Source organism: Anastrepha obliqua, chromosome 1, assembly GCF_027943255.1.
Source record: "Anastrepha obliqua isolate idAnaObli1 chromosome 1, idAnaObli1_1.0, whole genome shotgun sequence".
Lineage (NCBI taxonomy): Eukaryota > Metazoa > Arthropoda > Insecta > Diptera > Tephritidae > Anastrepha > Anastrepha obliqua.
In genome coordinates, this window is record NC_072892.1 from 114,136,594 (window position 1) to 114,154,544 (window position 17,951).

The 17,951-nt window shown below is 36.4% G+C and overlaps 1 protein-coding gene across 1 annotated transcript in view; it reads left to right on the plus strand.

The window, feature by feature from the left end:
- The window catches only part of LOC129235709 (protein serrate), a 128,791-nt gene that overhangs the window by 91,326 nt on the left and 19,514 nt on the right, over positions 1 to 17,951 (plus strand). Inside the window, exons 6-10 of the mRNA XM_054869703.1 lie at positions 4,585 to 4,718; positions 5,420 to 5,595; positions 8,970 to 9,450; positions 16,699 to 17,223; positions 17,539 to 17,666. Of these exons, the coding sequence (XP_054725678.1) occupies positions 4,585 to 4,718; positions 5,420 to 5,595; positions 8,970 to 9,450; positions 16,699 to 17,223; positions 17,539 to 17,666 (1,444 nt within the window). The remainder of the gene's footprint in view (positions 1 to 4,584; positions 4,719 to 5,419; positions 5,596 to 8,969; positions 9,451 to 16,698; positions 17,224 to 17,538; positions 17,667 to 17,951) is intronic.

The following is a 17,951-nucleotide window of genomic DNA, read 5'->3' on the forward strand; positions in this document are numbered from 1 at the left end:
ACCACAAATTTTCTAAAAACTTGAGTACTTTCATGAAAAACCTAGTATAAATATTTTCCCTTATTTTATTTCATCCTTAAAATATTTAAAAGTTTTAAGTATGTAACCTTTTTGTTCAAAAACTTTAAATCGCTTGTGCTCCATTCATAGCTTCATGCAGCCAATATTTCGTTCAGCAAAAACTATCAGTGCTGCTTTGACCCCCATCAAACACCTCAAGCTTTACGAATAGAGTAGCGAATGGCTTAAGAGGAACTTAATTGCCCACCTTAAAAATGTATTTACCATCGATCGATATGTAGTAGACCAAGTTCGGCCGGCCTACCAGCACCGACTTCCCTCAACCTCATTTTACTAATAGCCTAATCGAACTATGAAATAAATTGAGTTCATCGCAAAGGTTCAACTAATTTCGTTGTTGGCGATAAGACTGCGGCTGTCTATGTATGCAACCAAAGTATTAACTGCCGAAAAGTAATAGCAACAAAAACTAGTAACTTGCAGAAACTTCCAGTAGGCGATCGCGAGTTTCAAAAGCCCAGCAAAATCAACCTACCAAAATCCAGCAATGCTCATGCTAGACGCGTCCAATTTCATTTAAGACAAAGCTGCTTTCTTATTATGTACTTGCTTTTCTTCCACTTTAATCCACGAACACCGCCTTTCCTTTGCTTTCCTTTCAATTCCATTCAATGCTATTGTGCAGTGCTCCGATATAAAAGTAGAAAGCGAATCGTCGCCTATTTTGAGTGTATAGTGGGTACGAAATTTTTATTGTTCTGAGAAATTGTTATTAATTGAGTTGTACCGCGGCAGCGATACGCGCAGTTATCGGTATACGAGGATCAGTAGTGAGGCGACGAATCGGTGAAAGGCAAAAGTAAAACAAGCGAAGCAAAAGTAAAGTAAAACAAAGCAAAGTTGTGGACACATCCTTTGCTTTATGTGCAGATTCTTTTGCGCTACTTGCTCCGCTAACTGCGGATTCAAAGCATACGTAAAACAGTTTAATAGGCATGCATTTGTGCGTGTATTTGCGCGAAATGTCGTGCCTCCGTGTATATATATAAATAAGTATATACACACATCATGCACACATACCAATCTGATGACAAGGTGTTGCGGCACCGCCCGCACTGCCTTTGTATGAAGAAAAACTCATTATCTTTAGATGGTTCTTTTGGTTTGGGTTTTGCGCGCAGCAGCTAAAAGTAGTAAAATCACACCCACAAGTGTTGTATTTGACTTTTTTTCAACGAAGTTTCCTGCTTGCATGGGTATCCTTTTGGCCAACTCAATGCCAGTTAAACGTGTACGTGAGTTTTTACAGGCTGTTTGCATGCATACAGCTTCTACGAGTAATTAGCGAAGTAACGATAGTTGGCTTTTTATGTTCAATACACATTGACTGATCTTGGTTGGCAATGATTTGCATACCCGAGCACACTTCAGCAACAATTTCCATTTAGCAACTTTGACTGCAGTAAATATACGAGTACTTCTTCCATGGCAAATGCACTTCTTCTAGTGCCTCTAGTGCCTAGTTGTTTGTTTGTGCCCATTTCACATTTTTTCTTGCAACGCACAAGTATTTGTTTTTCATAGACTATTTTTGCTAATGCTCTACCTGTGAAACGCGGTGCGCATCCGCATGGAAATCAATGTTATATGCCACTCTTTACTTCAACTTCCCAAACCAATTATAGTCTAGATGAAAAATGTGTTAATATTCAGGTGCTAGGTAAGTTGAAAGGCATCAAAAGTTACTGAAGCTTGTACATTCTTTCGTTTATCTTTTGTTGGGACGGCTTTTATATATTTCCACTTTTCAATATTTTTTCGCCACTATTTCTAAAGAATTTTTCAATTATCTTCTTTGTTTTGGATGCTGTTTCTTGTTCAGGATCTTACGAATATGATTGATTGGTTGGTGGTGCTGCCGCTTAAATGTTCTAAGAACGATTGAGTTAGCGAGGATTCTCAAAAAGTTAACCCTTAAAAAAATACAGATAAAACTCCGTCAACTAATGAATCAAAATGCAAGATGTGTTTTGATTTTTTTGAAACCTTAGTCTTATTTAAGACATTTTGATACACATGTCAAAAATGTTAAAAAAATAATATTGGGTATGGGAATAAGTTTCTGCCCTCGTAAAAGAGGTGTAGCTGCTGATACTACATATTTTTGTGTTCGCTCTGGTAATATACTGGAGATTTGAAGGTGTATAGGTCTCGATCGTAGTAGTTGACATTCGTTTGAAGCGTAAAGAGCCTTTTTATTTGACGTCAGAAATGTCTTCGTTCGTCCCGAAAAAGCATTTGCAGGAAGTCATGCTTCATTATTATTAGAAAGGTGCAACTGAAAGGTGTCGTACATTGATCGATATTTACGGTAATCACGTTCCATTAAATACTACTTGTAAAGAGTGGTTTTGACGGTTCTAAAGTGGCACTTTCGACGTAAGTGATAAAGATCGTGAAGGAACACCCAAAAAAATCGAAGATATTCAACTATGACACAACAATTATTGGATGAAGACGCTTGTCGAACACTTGATGATCTGTTTAAAGACTTGGATAATGATAGATCAGCCGTCGGTAAACGTTTGCACGCGATGGGAATGGTCCAGAAAGCAGGTAACTGGGTGCGACATCAATTGAAGGAGAGGGATATCGAGAGACGGTTGGTGACGTGTGAGATGCTTCTTGAACCGCAGAAAAGAAAAGTTTTTCTGCATCGCATCGTCACTGGCGATGATAAATGGATCTATTATGATAACCCTAAGCGTCGAAAATGTTGGATTCTGCCAGGTGGACCAGGTCCATAGACAGCGAAAAAAAATATTCATGATTCAGTGGTTAGGTTATGCATCTGGTGGTTCAGAAGGGTGTCATCTATTATGAGCTCCTTAAATCATTTGAAACCATCACTGGCGATGGTTACCGACTGCAGCTAATGTGTTTGAATCGAGCTCTCAAAGAACAGCGACCGGAATGGGACGGTAGACAGGCCACACGTTGCTAAAGCGGACCAGAAATTTTAGAGGGACTGAATTGAGAAATCTTGTCCCTACCGCCGTATTCCTCAGACATTGCACCTCCTGATTACCATCCGATCAATGCCCTTATTGGAGAGCGGCTCACCAGTTAAAACTCGCCAAGCCCTGTAGCACAAACAATATTTAACACGACACCAACAACACTTGTAACACTACGGACCCTAGAACTATCCAGATTTGCCGAATATACCTAATCTAACCTAGGCAGAACCGACAGTTGTATACCGCCTTCGATAGATTTTTTAACGAAAATCCTTTTCGTGGCAGAAATACTCTCGCAGGTTTGTTTTGCTTGCCGAGAGACCACCGCTATTGAACACAACTTTTTTTCACATGTTGTTTTATCCCCACAGCTGTTTAAAACGCATTAAAAGATAAACCAGCTCAAGGCAGGAAATTTTAAATCAAGAAATATTAAATTATGTATAAAAAAATCAAAATAGCCAAGCGATAAGAATTTTCGGTTTTCATGCCTGCTACCCCATTCTCTGCCATGTGCACAAACTCCTGTGCTTTTGTTGTTAATCCTTGCCAAACACAGCGGCGCAGTGGCGGCATGCAGAACATTAAACATAATAAATCTTTAAACACCCATGAACGGCGAAGATACATATATACTACATATAATATACATTCACACATACGTACATATGTACATTGGGTAATGTAAAGCATGCAACATGCAAGCAGCATGAGGTATAAAGCATACGGCATGAGCCATCGCATACCGATCGCAAAAGGCAGATAAATAACTTACAATATTTCGGAGGTCATCCCCAAATGCCTGGCGGCGGCAATAGCAGCAGCCATGCATGCCAGCCGTGGCAGAGACGATTTGTAGACGCAGTGTTGCATTTCCATTCATTTTGTTGCTACAGCAGTCATGCTTTTGCAGCTGTGGTGCGACAGGCGATCTGCGGAACGAATGCGGCAAGTGCAAATTTGCGAGATGAAACTGCATTGAGTCAGCGTAACAGAATGCAGCAGAAGCGAAACATAGGGCAAGCGGACGGGCGAGCAGGTGAGCGTAGGTAACATTTCGCGATTTGTTGCATGATTCGATTCGTTTGCTCGTTAATTTAGTTGCACGTTAAGATTAATTAATTTTCAACTCATTTAAAGTAAAACCACTACAACGAAATGTTTGCCGCTGTTGCTCGGCTGCCCACTTTACTGCCGCTGTCATTGTTGCTGTAGCTGTTACCGATTGTTGTAGCACATCGTCGCAATGTTGCACGCATAAAGACATCGTTTAATCGATTTTGTAGCATCTAAGCGCACTATGCACTGCGCCATCATTATTAATGGGCTGCCTTTTTTCGTTGGCTCGATCAGCTTATTTATATTACGCGTTTGTTGCTTAAGTCTTTCGTTTATACACCGCAAAAGCTAAGCTTTGGCCTTCAAAGGCGCTCGCGTAAAACTCGCATAACTCTGTACGTGTAATAATTTTATTTCAACTTTATTTTATTCTTATTTTTCGTTTTTATTAACTCTTCTTCTTTTTCGCTTGCCAATCTTACAGATGTCGTCGCGGCTGGCGTGGACCACTGTGCAACGAGTGCATGGTGTATCCTGGTTGCAAGCATGGGTCGTGTAATGGCAGCGCCTGGAAATGCGTGTGCGATACCAATTGGGGAGGAATACTCTGCGATCAAGGTGAGTAACTAGAAGACGGCTGCGCACACACACGCGCACACTTGACGTTTGGTATGTGTGTACCTACCTACATAGACATGTGTTGCTTGTGTTTGCCCCTGTGTTGCAAATTGCCACAGTTGCCAGCAATATTGTATTTGTAGAAATCAATGCAAGCAACTGGCAACCAGCAATGCATTCAGTTGCATGAAAATCCATCTAAATTGCACCGCAGCAGCATAACAATCAGTGCGCCACAGAATTTAACAGGAATAACAACAACGAGTGCTATACTCAGTGACGTTGATGGCGAAAAAAACCGAAGTAGAAAAAGGGGAAAAGCAAGTTATGGCAAATCGCACGTTTTGGTCGTGGCTGCAACGCATGTTACATGTGATGCACGTATGTATGTTACATGTGCCGCATGTGCCGCCGCGAAAGCCAACTAACCAGCTGCGCCGCACATTTTCGCCACAAATACATTCCTGCATGTTTTTGTTGTGGTTGGTCCTGCTGTTGTTGTTGACTATGTAGCCATTTTCAATACAGTTTAATATAACGTTCGTGTTGCCGCAGTCTGTAGCTGCTGCTGCCTAGCCATACATGTTGTTGCACATATTTCTGCTGCCCCAGCTGATGCTTTCTTATTATTGCATTTTCTTTTCTTCTTTATTTCATTTTATGCTTTTTCTTGCTTACGTTTTGCTTTTGTATTGCTGTAGATTTAAATTACTGTGGCACTCATGAACCCTGCATGCATGGCGGTACCTGTGAGAATACCGCACCTGATAGATATCGCTGCACTTGCGCCGAGGGTCTGTCCGGTGAACGTTGCGAAATCGTGGAGCATCCGTGTGCAACGCATCCATGCAAAAACGGTGGAACTTGCGCGCTCAAAGTAAGTACTAAGTCCAAATACAAAAATAAAAACAAAAATAAAAATAAAACGTAAACAACTTAAGTAGCCGCATATCCTAAATGAGCATTTATATGTATATGCATATATATTAGAGTGGGTCGGTTTGTAAGGAACGATTTTTTTCGACTGCGTTCTGCAGAATCGAATTTCACACAAAATTATAATAAAAAAACTTTAAAATACCACATCTCTAAAGTCATTTCCGAGCCTTCCAAATTTTAAAGGAACTTATGTATATTCAACTAGTATGAAAATATAGAGAGTTACGACTATGGAGATAGAAAGTAGATAAAAACCAAGAAAACATAGAAAACATGTAAAACCCAAATAATTTTAAAAAAGCTGTAGTTGTTAAAAAGAAATTATGACTCGAACAAACAATGTTTAATTAAAAAATGTTTTTCTAATATTTTGATTTTTGAATTTCTGAAGTTTTCGTTTCACATATAAAAAAATTCCACAAAGTTTCTTTTCTCGTTAAAAAAATTATGATTCGAAAAATTTTTTAATTATTAATTTAAATTTTGTAATTAAAACAAAATATTTTTTTTTAATTTTTTGTTTTCTTTCATTTCTGCAAGTTTTAGTTTGAATTACATATACAAAAATTGCATGCAATTTCTTAATCTGTTACAAAAAGTTATCCCTCGAAAATAATTTTTTTCACTTAATTTTTTGTTTTGTTTTTTGGAATTTCCGGAAGTTTTCATTTGATTTAAATATAAAAAACTGTAAATAAATAAATTATGACTCGAAAAAATTTTTTGTAATTATTAATATAAATTTTTTAACAACGATTTTTAAATTTTAGTTTGATTTACATATCAAAAATTGCCTTTTCTTGTTAAAAAGAAATACATTTTTAGTTTAAATTTTTTAATTAAAAACTAATTAATTGAAAACAAAATTGATTTTTAATTTATATTTTTTTAACAAATATGTTTTATTTTATTTCATTTTTTTCTTTTTTAATTTGTTGAAGTTTTAGTTTGGTTTACATACAAAAAAATTGCTAGCACATTTTTTTTCTAGTAAAAAAAAAATTATGACTCGAAAAACAATATTTTTAATACAATATTTATTTAAATTTATAAAAATATTAAAAATATTTTTTTTTAAAGTTAGATTTACATATTTACATCTTACTACAATATTAAACAAAATTGCACATAATGAGCTGGACAGCGCTATCTTGCAATTCTTAAAATAAAAAATAGATTTAAAAAAATAATTACTTTGTTAGAAAAAATCACCCAGTACAGCAGAAATAGCATTTGTAGTAATAACTAAATATGAAACTTTATATTAACTCCACTTCGTTGGCGCAAAAATGTTGAGGATGCCAGCCTATTTATCTCTATTCTGGTGGCGGATTTTCTACTCCTTATAGACTTCAGATAACCTTATTTTATCAGTAACCCTTTTCTAAAACTTGTAACGCTACCGTCGACGCGCAAGGGGCTTCTCTACCGTCATTGCCATATGACCAAAGGCTCTGCTGTATCCCTTAGTACCTATCCTAAGCTCGATATTTTAAAGAAGCTCAGAATAGGAAAAACGAAAGCTGGTCCTCGTTCGCCTCCAACTATCGTTTTCGCCATCTGCGCTAGCACTAGCCTCGCTGTTGGGTTCAGCAACATGGTCACATAGATCATGCACTTCTCTCTTCAACTACAACTTAGACTTCTGCCCTACTCTCGCAGAATACAATATCGTCGGTAAACGCTTCTAGGCAAAGAGAAAGATGGATAGTATTGAATTCTATCAGAGCTCTTATTATGGGTGCATTCCTCACATACAGAGTTCTTATAAAGTCAATATGTAAAAAATCTCAGTTACAAAACGCTCTACGTCAGGTATTAAATAAATTCGCTCCAGAAGAGAGGCGCCATCCACAATACTTTGAATAAGGTCAAAGACGAAAGATAAACACAAAATAGATCACCGAAACTGCGGAGATTTCAAATTGATAAGCAAGCATCTGGAATAGTATGAGTGTATGGACCATGAAAACGAAGGGAAGGCAGAAACGAAGGAAGGAAGGAAGAGCAAAGCTAATAAAAACTTTTTGCATACGTTTAACTCGAGTTATATGACAGGCATAATAAAGTCTCCAGCTGAAGCATGCAAATTACACTTTAGAACGAACGAATGATGTGCAGAGCAATTTGAAAGTGTAAGGACTTGTATATTTTGCACTGTTGCACCCTAAAAATGCTGAAATAGCATAGTATTTCGAAATTATATGCTAAATAGGGCTAGTAAAAGTGAAATTTGCTTCAATAATAACTCCTAACTCCAAAATTTCACTAACCGAACTCGAACGGCAATTAGAGATACAATTTAATATATTTAGAAGAGAAAAACTCTTGGCGAAAGTAATTTGATATCATTCGAAATATTTAAAAATAGTTTATTACTAGTACACCAAGAAAGAACTTTATCAAGCTCATTTTGGAGCATTTGAGAATCGGGGAAATTTGATACAATATAATAGATTATCATAAAGTCATCATAAAGTAAAAACTTTGCATATGAAAATCAGTTTCTTATGATACTGATAAACAAGACAAAAAATAAAGGGTCAAAAATATTATTTTGTGGGGCTCTAGATGACACAATAAACAAATGTGACTGATGATTGACAACAACAACCACGCAACTACGATGCAAGAGATAAAACTCCAACCAACGAAGAAATATGGAATGTAAGCCAAGGCGCGCTAATTTTTTAACAATGTCCAAAATACTTGCATCACTTGACGTGGAATCGCTCATATAGAAATTTTGAATTAAATATTAATTATCTTGAGTGAATTACCATACCTTAGTAGGTTATCAGGCTATTTTGCTTTGTTTATTTAAGCAATAAGTGTTAATTTTATGTATCGATCCCCCCATTTTCATACCTTAAACTCAGTAATCGGTGTGCGTATAATCTAATACATGCATGCATGATATTATCCGTGTGAGTGTTTGTGACAAGAAGCTCAACCGCAGTCAACACACATCTACATGTAATTATTTGTAAGATATATGATATTAATGTTTATTTGTGTGCTTTCACGCTTTTTTATTACAATTTACTTCATGCACATTGCCTCATTTGATCAATTCTCAATAAAACATTTTATTTTCTTCTATTTTTCTTCTCGTTTTTATATTTCTTTTATGATTTTTCGCTGCCATTTCATGCTATACAATTTCATGGCTGAACTTTATGATGCCGCAACAACAACATGTGCCCCGACTGCGTTGGAACACACATCGCACATCTGTTAAATCTGCAAAAAATTTGAACCACAACCACCGACCAACCGGCGAACCAACAAACCATCCAATGAATCGCACAGGAATCAACACTACCGAATGTAACAACGTTGCCGACATATCGTGCGATGCGCGGCATGAGCTCAGCTATGGGGAAACCAGTTAGTCGTCGCGACTCACTGCTAGGATTGGCAGGATTAAGCAGTGCTACGTCGGCAACAACAACACCAATTGGTATAGGTGGCATGGCTGGCGGTGCAAGCGGCAGTGCGGGTGATGGTCGCGGAAATAGCACGAGCGCCATAAATCCACTTGCTGCAGCTGCGTCCAAATTGCTGCCAGGCGGTGGTGGAGGTGTTGCTAATCCATCGCTAGCCACATCGATGCTAATGCAACTGCAACAGTATCATAATAGTGGCAATGGTGGCAGCGGCAGCAGTACGAGCACGAGTAATCTGCTGCATTCGCATCATTCGATCGGCCATCGGCCGCAACAGATACCACCGGTTGGCGAATATACTTGTGCCTGTTTACGCGGCTGGACGGGACCATCATGTGAAATCAGTAAGTATGACTACTAAATGTATATTGGCTAGCCATATGTATGGGACGCCACGGTCGCGATTCGGTCGCTTGATCGACGGCCGGGAGTTCGGAGCGCACGCGCACTCAACATTGCTTTGATTTATGTTTCATACATTTATTCGTGTGACCGTTTTTTCTTATTATTTTTTTCATTTTGCTATTGCTATTGATGTTTGGTTTTTCTTGTTACTATGGCGAGTTATTTTCCTCCGATTAAATTGCATCTATTAGTCGCATTGACTTGAACGATTGGACCAGCAAGCGGTCGGTCGAGTAATCTGCGACTGGGGATGGTAATTGGAAAAATGCATAAAAATTGTACCCGGGCATGTGTATATAAGCAGCTTTGTATGCATGTATGTGTGCATGATCAGTCCATGGTTTGAAATTAAATTAATGCAGCAAAATGGAATCAAATGAAAAGCGCGTAATTGCGTTCGAGCCACATGCTGCAATTTGTGGCGCGGCCAATGCACTGAGTAAGCGGCGTCTAATACCGCTTTCTGGCATTTGATGCATGCGCGCCACTTTAATTATGCAAAATTCGACCGCATTTATTAGTCTGTTTGCGAAGTCCAAAGGATTTGCTAACTGTCGCATTTACACAGGTTTTTATTGTGTACTACCACCGTGGTTGTTGTCGTTTAAATTGTGTTTTTTTTATTTTCATATCAAATACATTTGAATTGTTAATAATTTGTGCAGCAATTACCAAGCTCCTCTTTATGTTTAAACTCCCAAGTGATTGCCTTTCTCTCCCTCAGCTGGTGTTTGTGACCTCCATTCGTCTCTAAACTGCAGTGTTGCATGCCCCATTAACAACAACTATGTATTACAATTCGAATAACACCTGTTACCATTACTAATCGCATGCTAATGGCTTGCGCTGATTTCATTTCTCTCGTTATTGGCAAACGAAATTTTATTACTTTTCGAAAGCCGCAAAACTAAAGACTTAAGAGACAAACTTGCATTGCCTATGGGCTGTGTGTATTACGAACAAAATTAGGCAGGCAGGTATTTAATTCGTGTCACAAGTGAATGTAGCCGAAAATTTCACATGAAATGTGCAGAGAAAAAATGCATTAAGATTACTGTGACTAAATGATCTCCTGGCATGCATTGCGCGGCTGTAATGCGCGCTTTCGAATTGAATAAGGGGTTGTACGTGTGTGCATTGCACACTCACCTATTTGTTGGAGCATATTTTCAAACAAGAAAAGTGCAAACGCATACATAGTCTGTGCATACAAAATCTAACAAATGATCTGCGTACCGCCACTTATGACTAATTGCTCAGCTAATATACGAATGTGAGATGTCGAGGCCGAGTGCAAGCGAGCTGTGTAGCAATTGCGCATTTGACTTTGTATCCACCGCTGGTACAACAAACAAATGTGGAGTTTCTTTTAAAATATATGTACTTGTAGATATAAATAGTTAGATGTACATATCTTCGTACATCAAAGAAGGCTTGTTGTCTTTACTTTGAAAGAAATGCATCACTTCCAATTGCTGAATCTGCCACAAGTATGAAATATGTCGACAAACATTGCTATGTTACAGCAACGACAAACAGCGGCAGCATCAAGATAAATCTTAACACATTTTGGTCATTTAAGATTTTTGTCGCGTTGCAAAGCAACAACTTAAGCGATGTTTAGAAGCTCATACTTTGAGGTGTGATGTATTGCATGGCGATGGGATGAATAAACATGTACGTTATGAATAATAAATGAGCCACTTCCGAGATTACACTCGAAATAAATTCTTTTCACTACTACAAAATTTTGTAAAATATGAAATTACTATATTTTTAAAGAGTGCTTTAAGTTCAAAATGTTTGCTTATAAATGCAGAATTAGATTAGAGTTAATTAATTTTAAATTTCTAGGAATCAGTTTTCAGCTGCTAAAAGATTGTGATTATATGTGCCATGAGTTTTTGTGAGAAGTGAAATCTTATTTTACTATTGCCCAAATAATTTGGACATTCAAACGTAAGGATAGATAAATTTGACTCTTTTTCGCATTCAGCATTCCGTTACCCAATTCCCATGTAGAATCGCCCACTGATTATACAAATCGGGCTAATTTTTTTTGTGCACAAGTATTCGAAATATTTACATCTTACCGTTATTCAGTCAATAGCAAAAGTGAGTTCACTTAATCAGGTACATTTTTGTCTAAAGTTTTTACAGTATTTTATTTGAAATTTTTTTTGTTGGTGGTCTTGTATGTTTTCTCCACATAAAAACATTTCGAACATTCATTGTTTGGAAGAAAATGCATACCACCGTTAACAAACTGAAAAATACCAACTCGAAGCCACCTTAAACCGGCAGTGTATTACATCAAAATTGAATGGACTTCAAAAGTGCATAGAAGCATTTTTCTAGAAACTTTGAAATTTTGAAGAAAATTTTCTAAATTACATACAAAACCTACAGTTTATTGCTTCTTTCTTTTTCATCTGGATTTCTGTTAAAACTCTAAAAATCGTAGTCAAAATTCATTAAATCTAATCCCATTATTTTTTTATTTTTTATAAAAAATTTTAAGTTTTTTCTATAATGATGTTAACTTTATAATTCTCTATTTTCCGATAGTTATTTACGTCAGCTCTAATCTCTGCCTACCTTTTTCATTTAAAGACTCTGCCCTATTATTGGCTTTGACGGCTAAATGTGTTTTGTATCGGTGTTTCTCATAAAGTTGGCCATAATTTTTACCAACAATGGGCATTCGAAATTTCATTATAATAATTGTTATTCATGTCTTTATCATCGTATTCAAAAAAATATTTGCGCGAATTCCACACGAAATTGAAACTCTTTTATCGTAATTGAGAATTTGCATGGGCGCAAAAAGCATAATTTTGGCTTATTTACGTCGTCACTTATAAAACTCAAAAGCTGATAATTGTACCTCGATGCTTCAAAACTTTGTGCAAACTTAAAAATATTTAAAAAAAATTATCAAAAATTTTATTCGGAATTTGTAGAAAAAAATTCGGGTATGCAGTTTTATAGCTCATTTAATTCTGGTATTACTTTGTTATAAAATTTAAAATGGCTTAAAATCGAGTTGGTTTTCTATTTTTTGTCTAACGGTGTTTGGAGTTTGCTTCGATATAAAAGTATATCTCGTATCAAGAAAATGCGCAATATCGCTAACGAAAAATCATCGCAATTCTTGAATACTTAAGGTATTAGCGCAAAATTAATCATACAACTTTTTATTTATTTATTTTTTTTTTTTGAATAACTTTTTAACTAAATAAAAATAATTTTGAGTGAAGAAAATCTTTATTTTGACCTTCACGCACTCCATTGTTTTGCTGTTTGTATACTGCAGGTGTCTAGTGTCACAAGTGTTAAAAATTACAAATTTTCTGATAGGGTGATTGCGCACAAGAATCAAGCTAAGCTCAGTGGCTCTAATTTTCGGAATAGGACACACATATTACAAATTCAGAAAAACTGTTAGCAATTTGCTGCTTAAAAACATCTATTCCTCGTATTTTTACACTTTTTCAGCATTAACTCTTGTAATTTTATACTTTTAACCCCAAAGCGAAAGCCACATTTCAATGCAGATACCAACAAGACTATTTCCAAAATCGAAGGCCTTTAAATCAAAAATATTTAATAAAAATATTTAAAATTTTCTTTGCGTGTACTTACAGGCGTGTAAAACCACAAATCACGCAAAAATGTAATATGTCGCTTGCGAATAGCAAAAAGGGACACAGCGACTACAAACGGCTGGTTTGTTGATTTGACTTTTAAAACGATTTGTAAGCATTACAAGTGGCCACGTATGTATAGCAAACGAAGATTCTTGTAAATACGCGCACACACATTCCCACTTCATAAGTAGTGCATACAAATATTCCTCATTTCATTGAAAATAAAACACACCCGAACTTACATATATATGCGCATACAGTTGCAGGTAGGTAGACATGAATATATATGAATGTACAGAAGCAAATGAAGCGCACGCAATGCTCCACACAAGCTCAGACTCTGTGCCCACTTGTGCCCTTGCATTCCGCCAGCATATGGTGTTGCATTCCCCCACTGCATGTACACCTTTTTTATTCACTCAATATATATGTATGTTTGTGTGTGTATGTTGGGGCAATGCACATACAAAACGAACATTTTTGTGTGTGCGCTTATGACAAATGAGAGGGTCTTGTCAAGAAGGTGTTAAAAGCATTTTTGCTTTAATGTGAGTACTTGCTTTAGTTGTTGCTGTTGTTGTTGTTATGATTGTAGTTGTAGTTAGAGTGTATTTGCTAGTATTTTGTTTGTTTTGTTTTCTTATATCACTTGCCTTTTAATAGCTTATACTACAAATGTGTGTGTGTGTTGGCGAAGATTTCTCTGTTGTTACGCGGCTGGCCTCCCAAACGCTTTTTAGGTATTCAAATAAAAATATGTTTGTGTGTATGTATGAACATATTTGTTTGCTACACTTACTTCTACTTTTCTTTTGTTTATTTTTTTATGGTTGATGCGCCTGCGGCTTGCTGCTGTGGTCCATAAAGATTTTGTAAGTGGCATTCAATGGGTTTGTAAACACAAATACTTCTTTGATATTCGTAGCGACACTGTAGCGTCAAAAAGTATGGCAAACAATGAAGTAAAATATGATTTACTCAAAGTAAATATAATTAACATTTGGAAATTTTTGAGTTTTTGAATTTGTCCACGTTAGAAATATACTCGTGGGCATTTACTAATAAAGTAATCAAATAACACCAAAGCGTGGTTTTTCTTCGCAGTGCTTTTGTGGGTGCTGTGACAGTAAAAAGCATGTGCTTGTTCGTTCTTAATTAAAAACGGAATGTTTTTAATTTCGCATGTCGTTGGTTAGTTGGTTAGGTAAAGAAAAATAAAAAATTCATCCAACCGACATACTCCCTTTTGCAAAAAACCGCAAAAAAGCGACTATGCTTAAATATTTTCCATACTCCTGCCGGGCGTCCACCTCCATAGCCAATCACACATAAAGATTAGAATTCATGAGTTATAAAAGTGCGCTACCAGATAATGGTTTAGTACCTTCCATTAGTGCAGACATTCACTTGAAATTAGACATTTTTGTTGGCTTAATGATTTTTCTTGCTCCAATTAGTATTGGTCATGGCGCTGCTTTCTTGCAATTTCTGGTTAAAGAGGTAACAAGTTCAGCTGTGTTTTTTTCATAAAGGTTGAACGAGATAATTAGAAACTATTAAAATAAGGTTCACTTAAAAGACAGCTCACCGAATATACAGTGAATGCGTGATATAATGAACCTAGATACAATTCAATATAACAAAATTGTGAGTCTCCTGACTTTTGTGGATGTGAGCGCAGTCAAATGCGGGTAAACTCACTTCTACCCCTCCTGCCTTAAAAGCTTCATACCAACCTTAAGGACAAAACCTCTCTTTAATGATTTTACTCGGTTTTGAGAAAAAAATGTTCAGTATTAATTTTTAATGTGAAAATAGTTATCTATACATTCTGCATCGGCGCATGGGAGAAGTGCCTTGAGGAAAGCCTCGAATTAGAAAACGTTTTCCTCAATTTAATGAAATTTAACGCACTCGACTGGTTGTTGTAGCAAGCCTTTAGGCGAGCTTTTAAAACAGAGCAGCCGCTATTATTTATATTCTTCCTGCTATAGAATGAAACAATACATATGAAATTGTATAAAGTGCAGGACATATACACCGGGTGGCGCAAAATTAATCAAGCTGTCGGAAAATTTCAAATTTTTGACATTGGCGACGATCATATTTTTGATTTGTGAACAAGACAGCTGCAGTATACAAACAGACAAGCAATGGAGCACGTAAAGGTCAAAATGAAGTTTCCATTAATCTACAACATTTTTTTACTTAGTAAAAACTTATTCAAAAACAAAATTAGTATACCTATAAAGATGTCTCAAAAAAACAAAAAATTATATTGATGTTAGAAGTGACAATGTAAGATTAAAACATTATTAAGCACCAACAATACATTTTTTAAACAATTCCAAAAACTCCACAATAAGATATTATGTATTTGGTTATGAAGTATTCTTTAGGTCAAAAATCAAAGAAACAAGTTCATTATTTTTTTTTAATGAACATTTTTTTTTTTAATTTTGCCGGTTTTTCAGAGTTCCTATAAAAATAGTTCAAATTATTATTATTATTTTTTTTTTTAATAAAGCATTGGGTTTTATTTTTTGAGCTTTTGTTAAGGAAAATTAAAAGAGAAGTTTAAATAATCGATCTGTAATCTTTGTATACCATATTTACGGAAAAAGTAAATTTTTCCCATGGGAATGCAATGGTGATTTTCAAAGCGTTGGCCGGACGGGTAAATATTAAATAAAAAAATCGAAAATAAAAACTAGGCGCCTAATTTTTTTGTCCTTAGCACAAACTTAAGTTTGGACCATCTTATTTTGTATACATAAGTTTTTGTCTCCTGCGCTCATATCCGAGTATTGTATTTATTTACACTATTCCCCACCAACGCAAGTTCGTTTCTTAAGTCTTTCATTTTACCACTTTACCCACTTGAATGAATTCCTACAAAAATTTGCCTATCGCAAATTGAAATCGAAATAAAATAGTATTCTTAATTGTGTAATACTACATAGAGAAACAAATGTAAACACACGCCTACTTACTACAATATTACAACAGCAAAAATCAAAATAAAGATAGCAGAAGGAGCGACAACACACTTCAATGGCAGAAATAAATAAGTAGCGTAAATGCAAACATACGATTTCCAACAAAAGATAAAAATGTCTCTCTGTGAAGATACATAAGTGCCTGCTTACACGTTTGTCTATATGAATATACTTGCTTTTATATAAGTGAGCACTTGGCAAGACACTTGATTTCCAGCTTCCTTGCAGGCAACAGCAAAGATCTCACGGCTGCCACATCATTCAAGCATCACCCATCCGCGCTGGCAGGCATGTTTTAGTCCATCTTCTAACCAAATGAATGTATGTACATGCATACATACTCACATATATGCTCTGATAGATCTCTACATAAAGTTACAAGAGCAATAACACACATGTAGACACAGCAGAAACATTAAAAGCCGATGTTGTATCTCTACCTAGCATCAAACGTAAACTACAATAGTTATAGAAAAAAATCTCAACTCATTCCTTACTTTATTCCTCTGCCTCTTACCTCCCATCTTTCACCTTACAGATATCGATGAGTGTGCTGGCGGTCCCTGCGAACACGGTGGCACTTGCATCGATCTAATCGGCGGCTTTCGCTGTGAATGTCCTCCCGAGTGGACAGGCGATGTATGTCAAACCGATGTAAATGAATGCGAAGTCCACTACACGACAAACAATAATAACAACGTCGCTGCATCTTTAGCAGATGCGATTTCATCAGCGACCTCATCGGCGGCGTTGATTGCCGCCATAAGTGCTGCAACAACCTCCAGAGCTGCAACGGCTGCCGCGAGGGCAGCACTCAAAGCGCAAGCGGCATCTGCAGGCAATGCAACGGCGGGATCAGCACTGTCCACCACAGTGGGTCCCTGTATAAATGCGCGAGAGTGCATCAATCTACCCGGCTCGTTTTCATGTATCTGCAACGAAGGCTGGGGTGGGCCAACGTGCGCGCAAAACACCGATGATTGCGTGGGACAATGCAAGAATGGAGCGACCTGTATCGATTTGGTGAATGACTATCATTGCGCGTGCGCAACAGGTTTTACGGGTAAGTGATGAATGGAAATTATAAATTAAGAAATTAAATATTAAAAAATTATAAATTAAAAATGTGATCAAAAAATAAATAAAACTCAATAAATTGTGGTAAATTATTCGAAAGTACGCCAGAAACTTCAAACAAATGCCTCGGGCTATATTCAAGCACTACGCTTATTGGTGCACCAAGGCAGCTGGTCTCAATTGTCTTTACGGCTTATTATAACAATTTGGAATGCTTTCAATTTTCGTAAAACTAGAGTTTTATAAGACTTAACTCTATTTTTGTTTTTGCTTATTTTGTTATTTTTAAATTTATTTTTAGGTCGCGATTGTGAGACCGACATAGATGAATGCGCAAACTCACCATGTCGCAATGGTGCTGAATGCGTGGACTTGATTGGAAAATTTAAGTGTATCTGCCTGCTGGGTTACTCCGGCTCGTTATGTGAGGTAAATATATTTTAGAGAATTTCAAATTCAAAAATTAGGTTACAAAATCATCTCGTTTCATGGGTACGACATATTGATGTAATTCATAACAGAATAAGAAAGCAACGATTATCTCCAAGAAAAAAAAAAAAAACACAGGGAAATTTAAAGTGACGAATTAACTTGAAAAATGTTTGTTAATTAGTTATTTATAAAAAATTGAGTGTACTAAAATAAGAGCATTAAGAGTAGTATTTAATTCATATGCAGCTTGTGGATTCCAATATTTTTACACGCCTTCGAAAT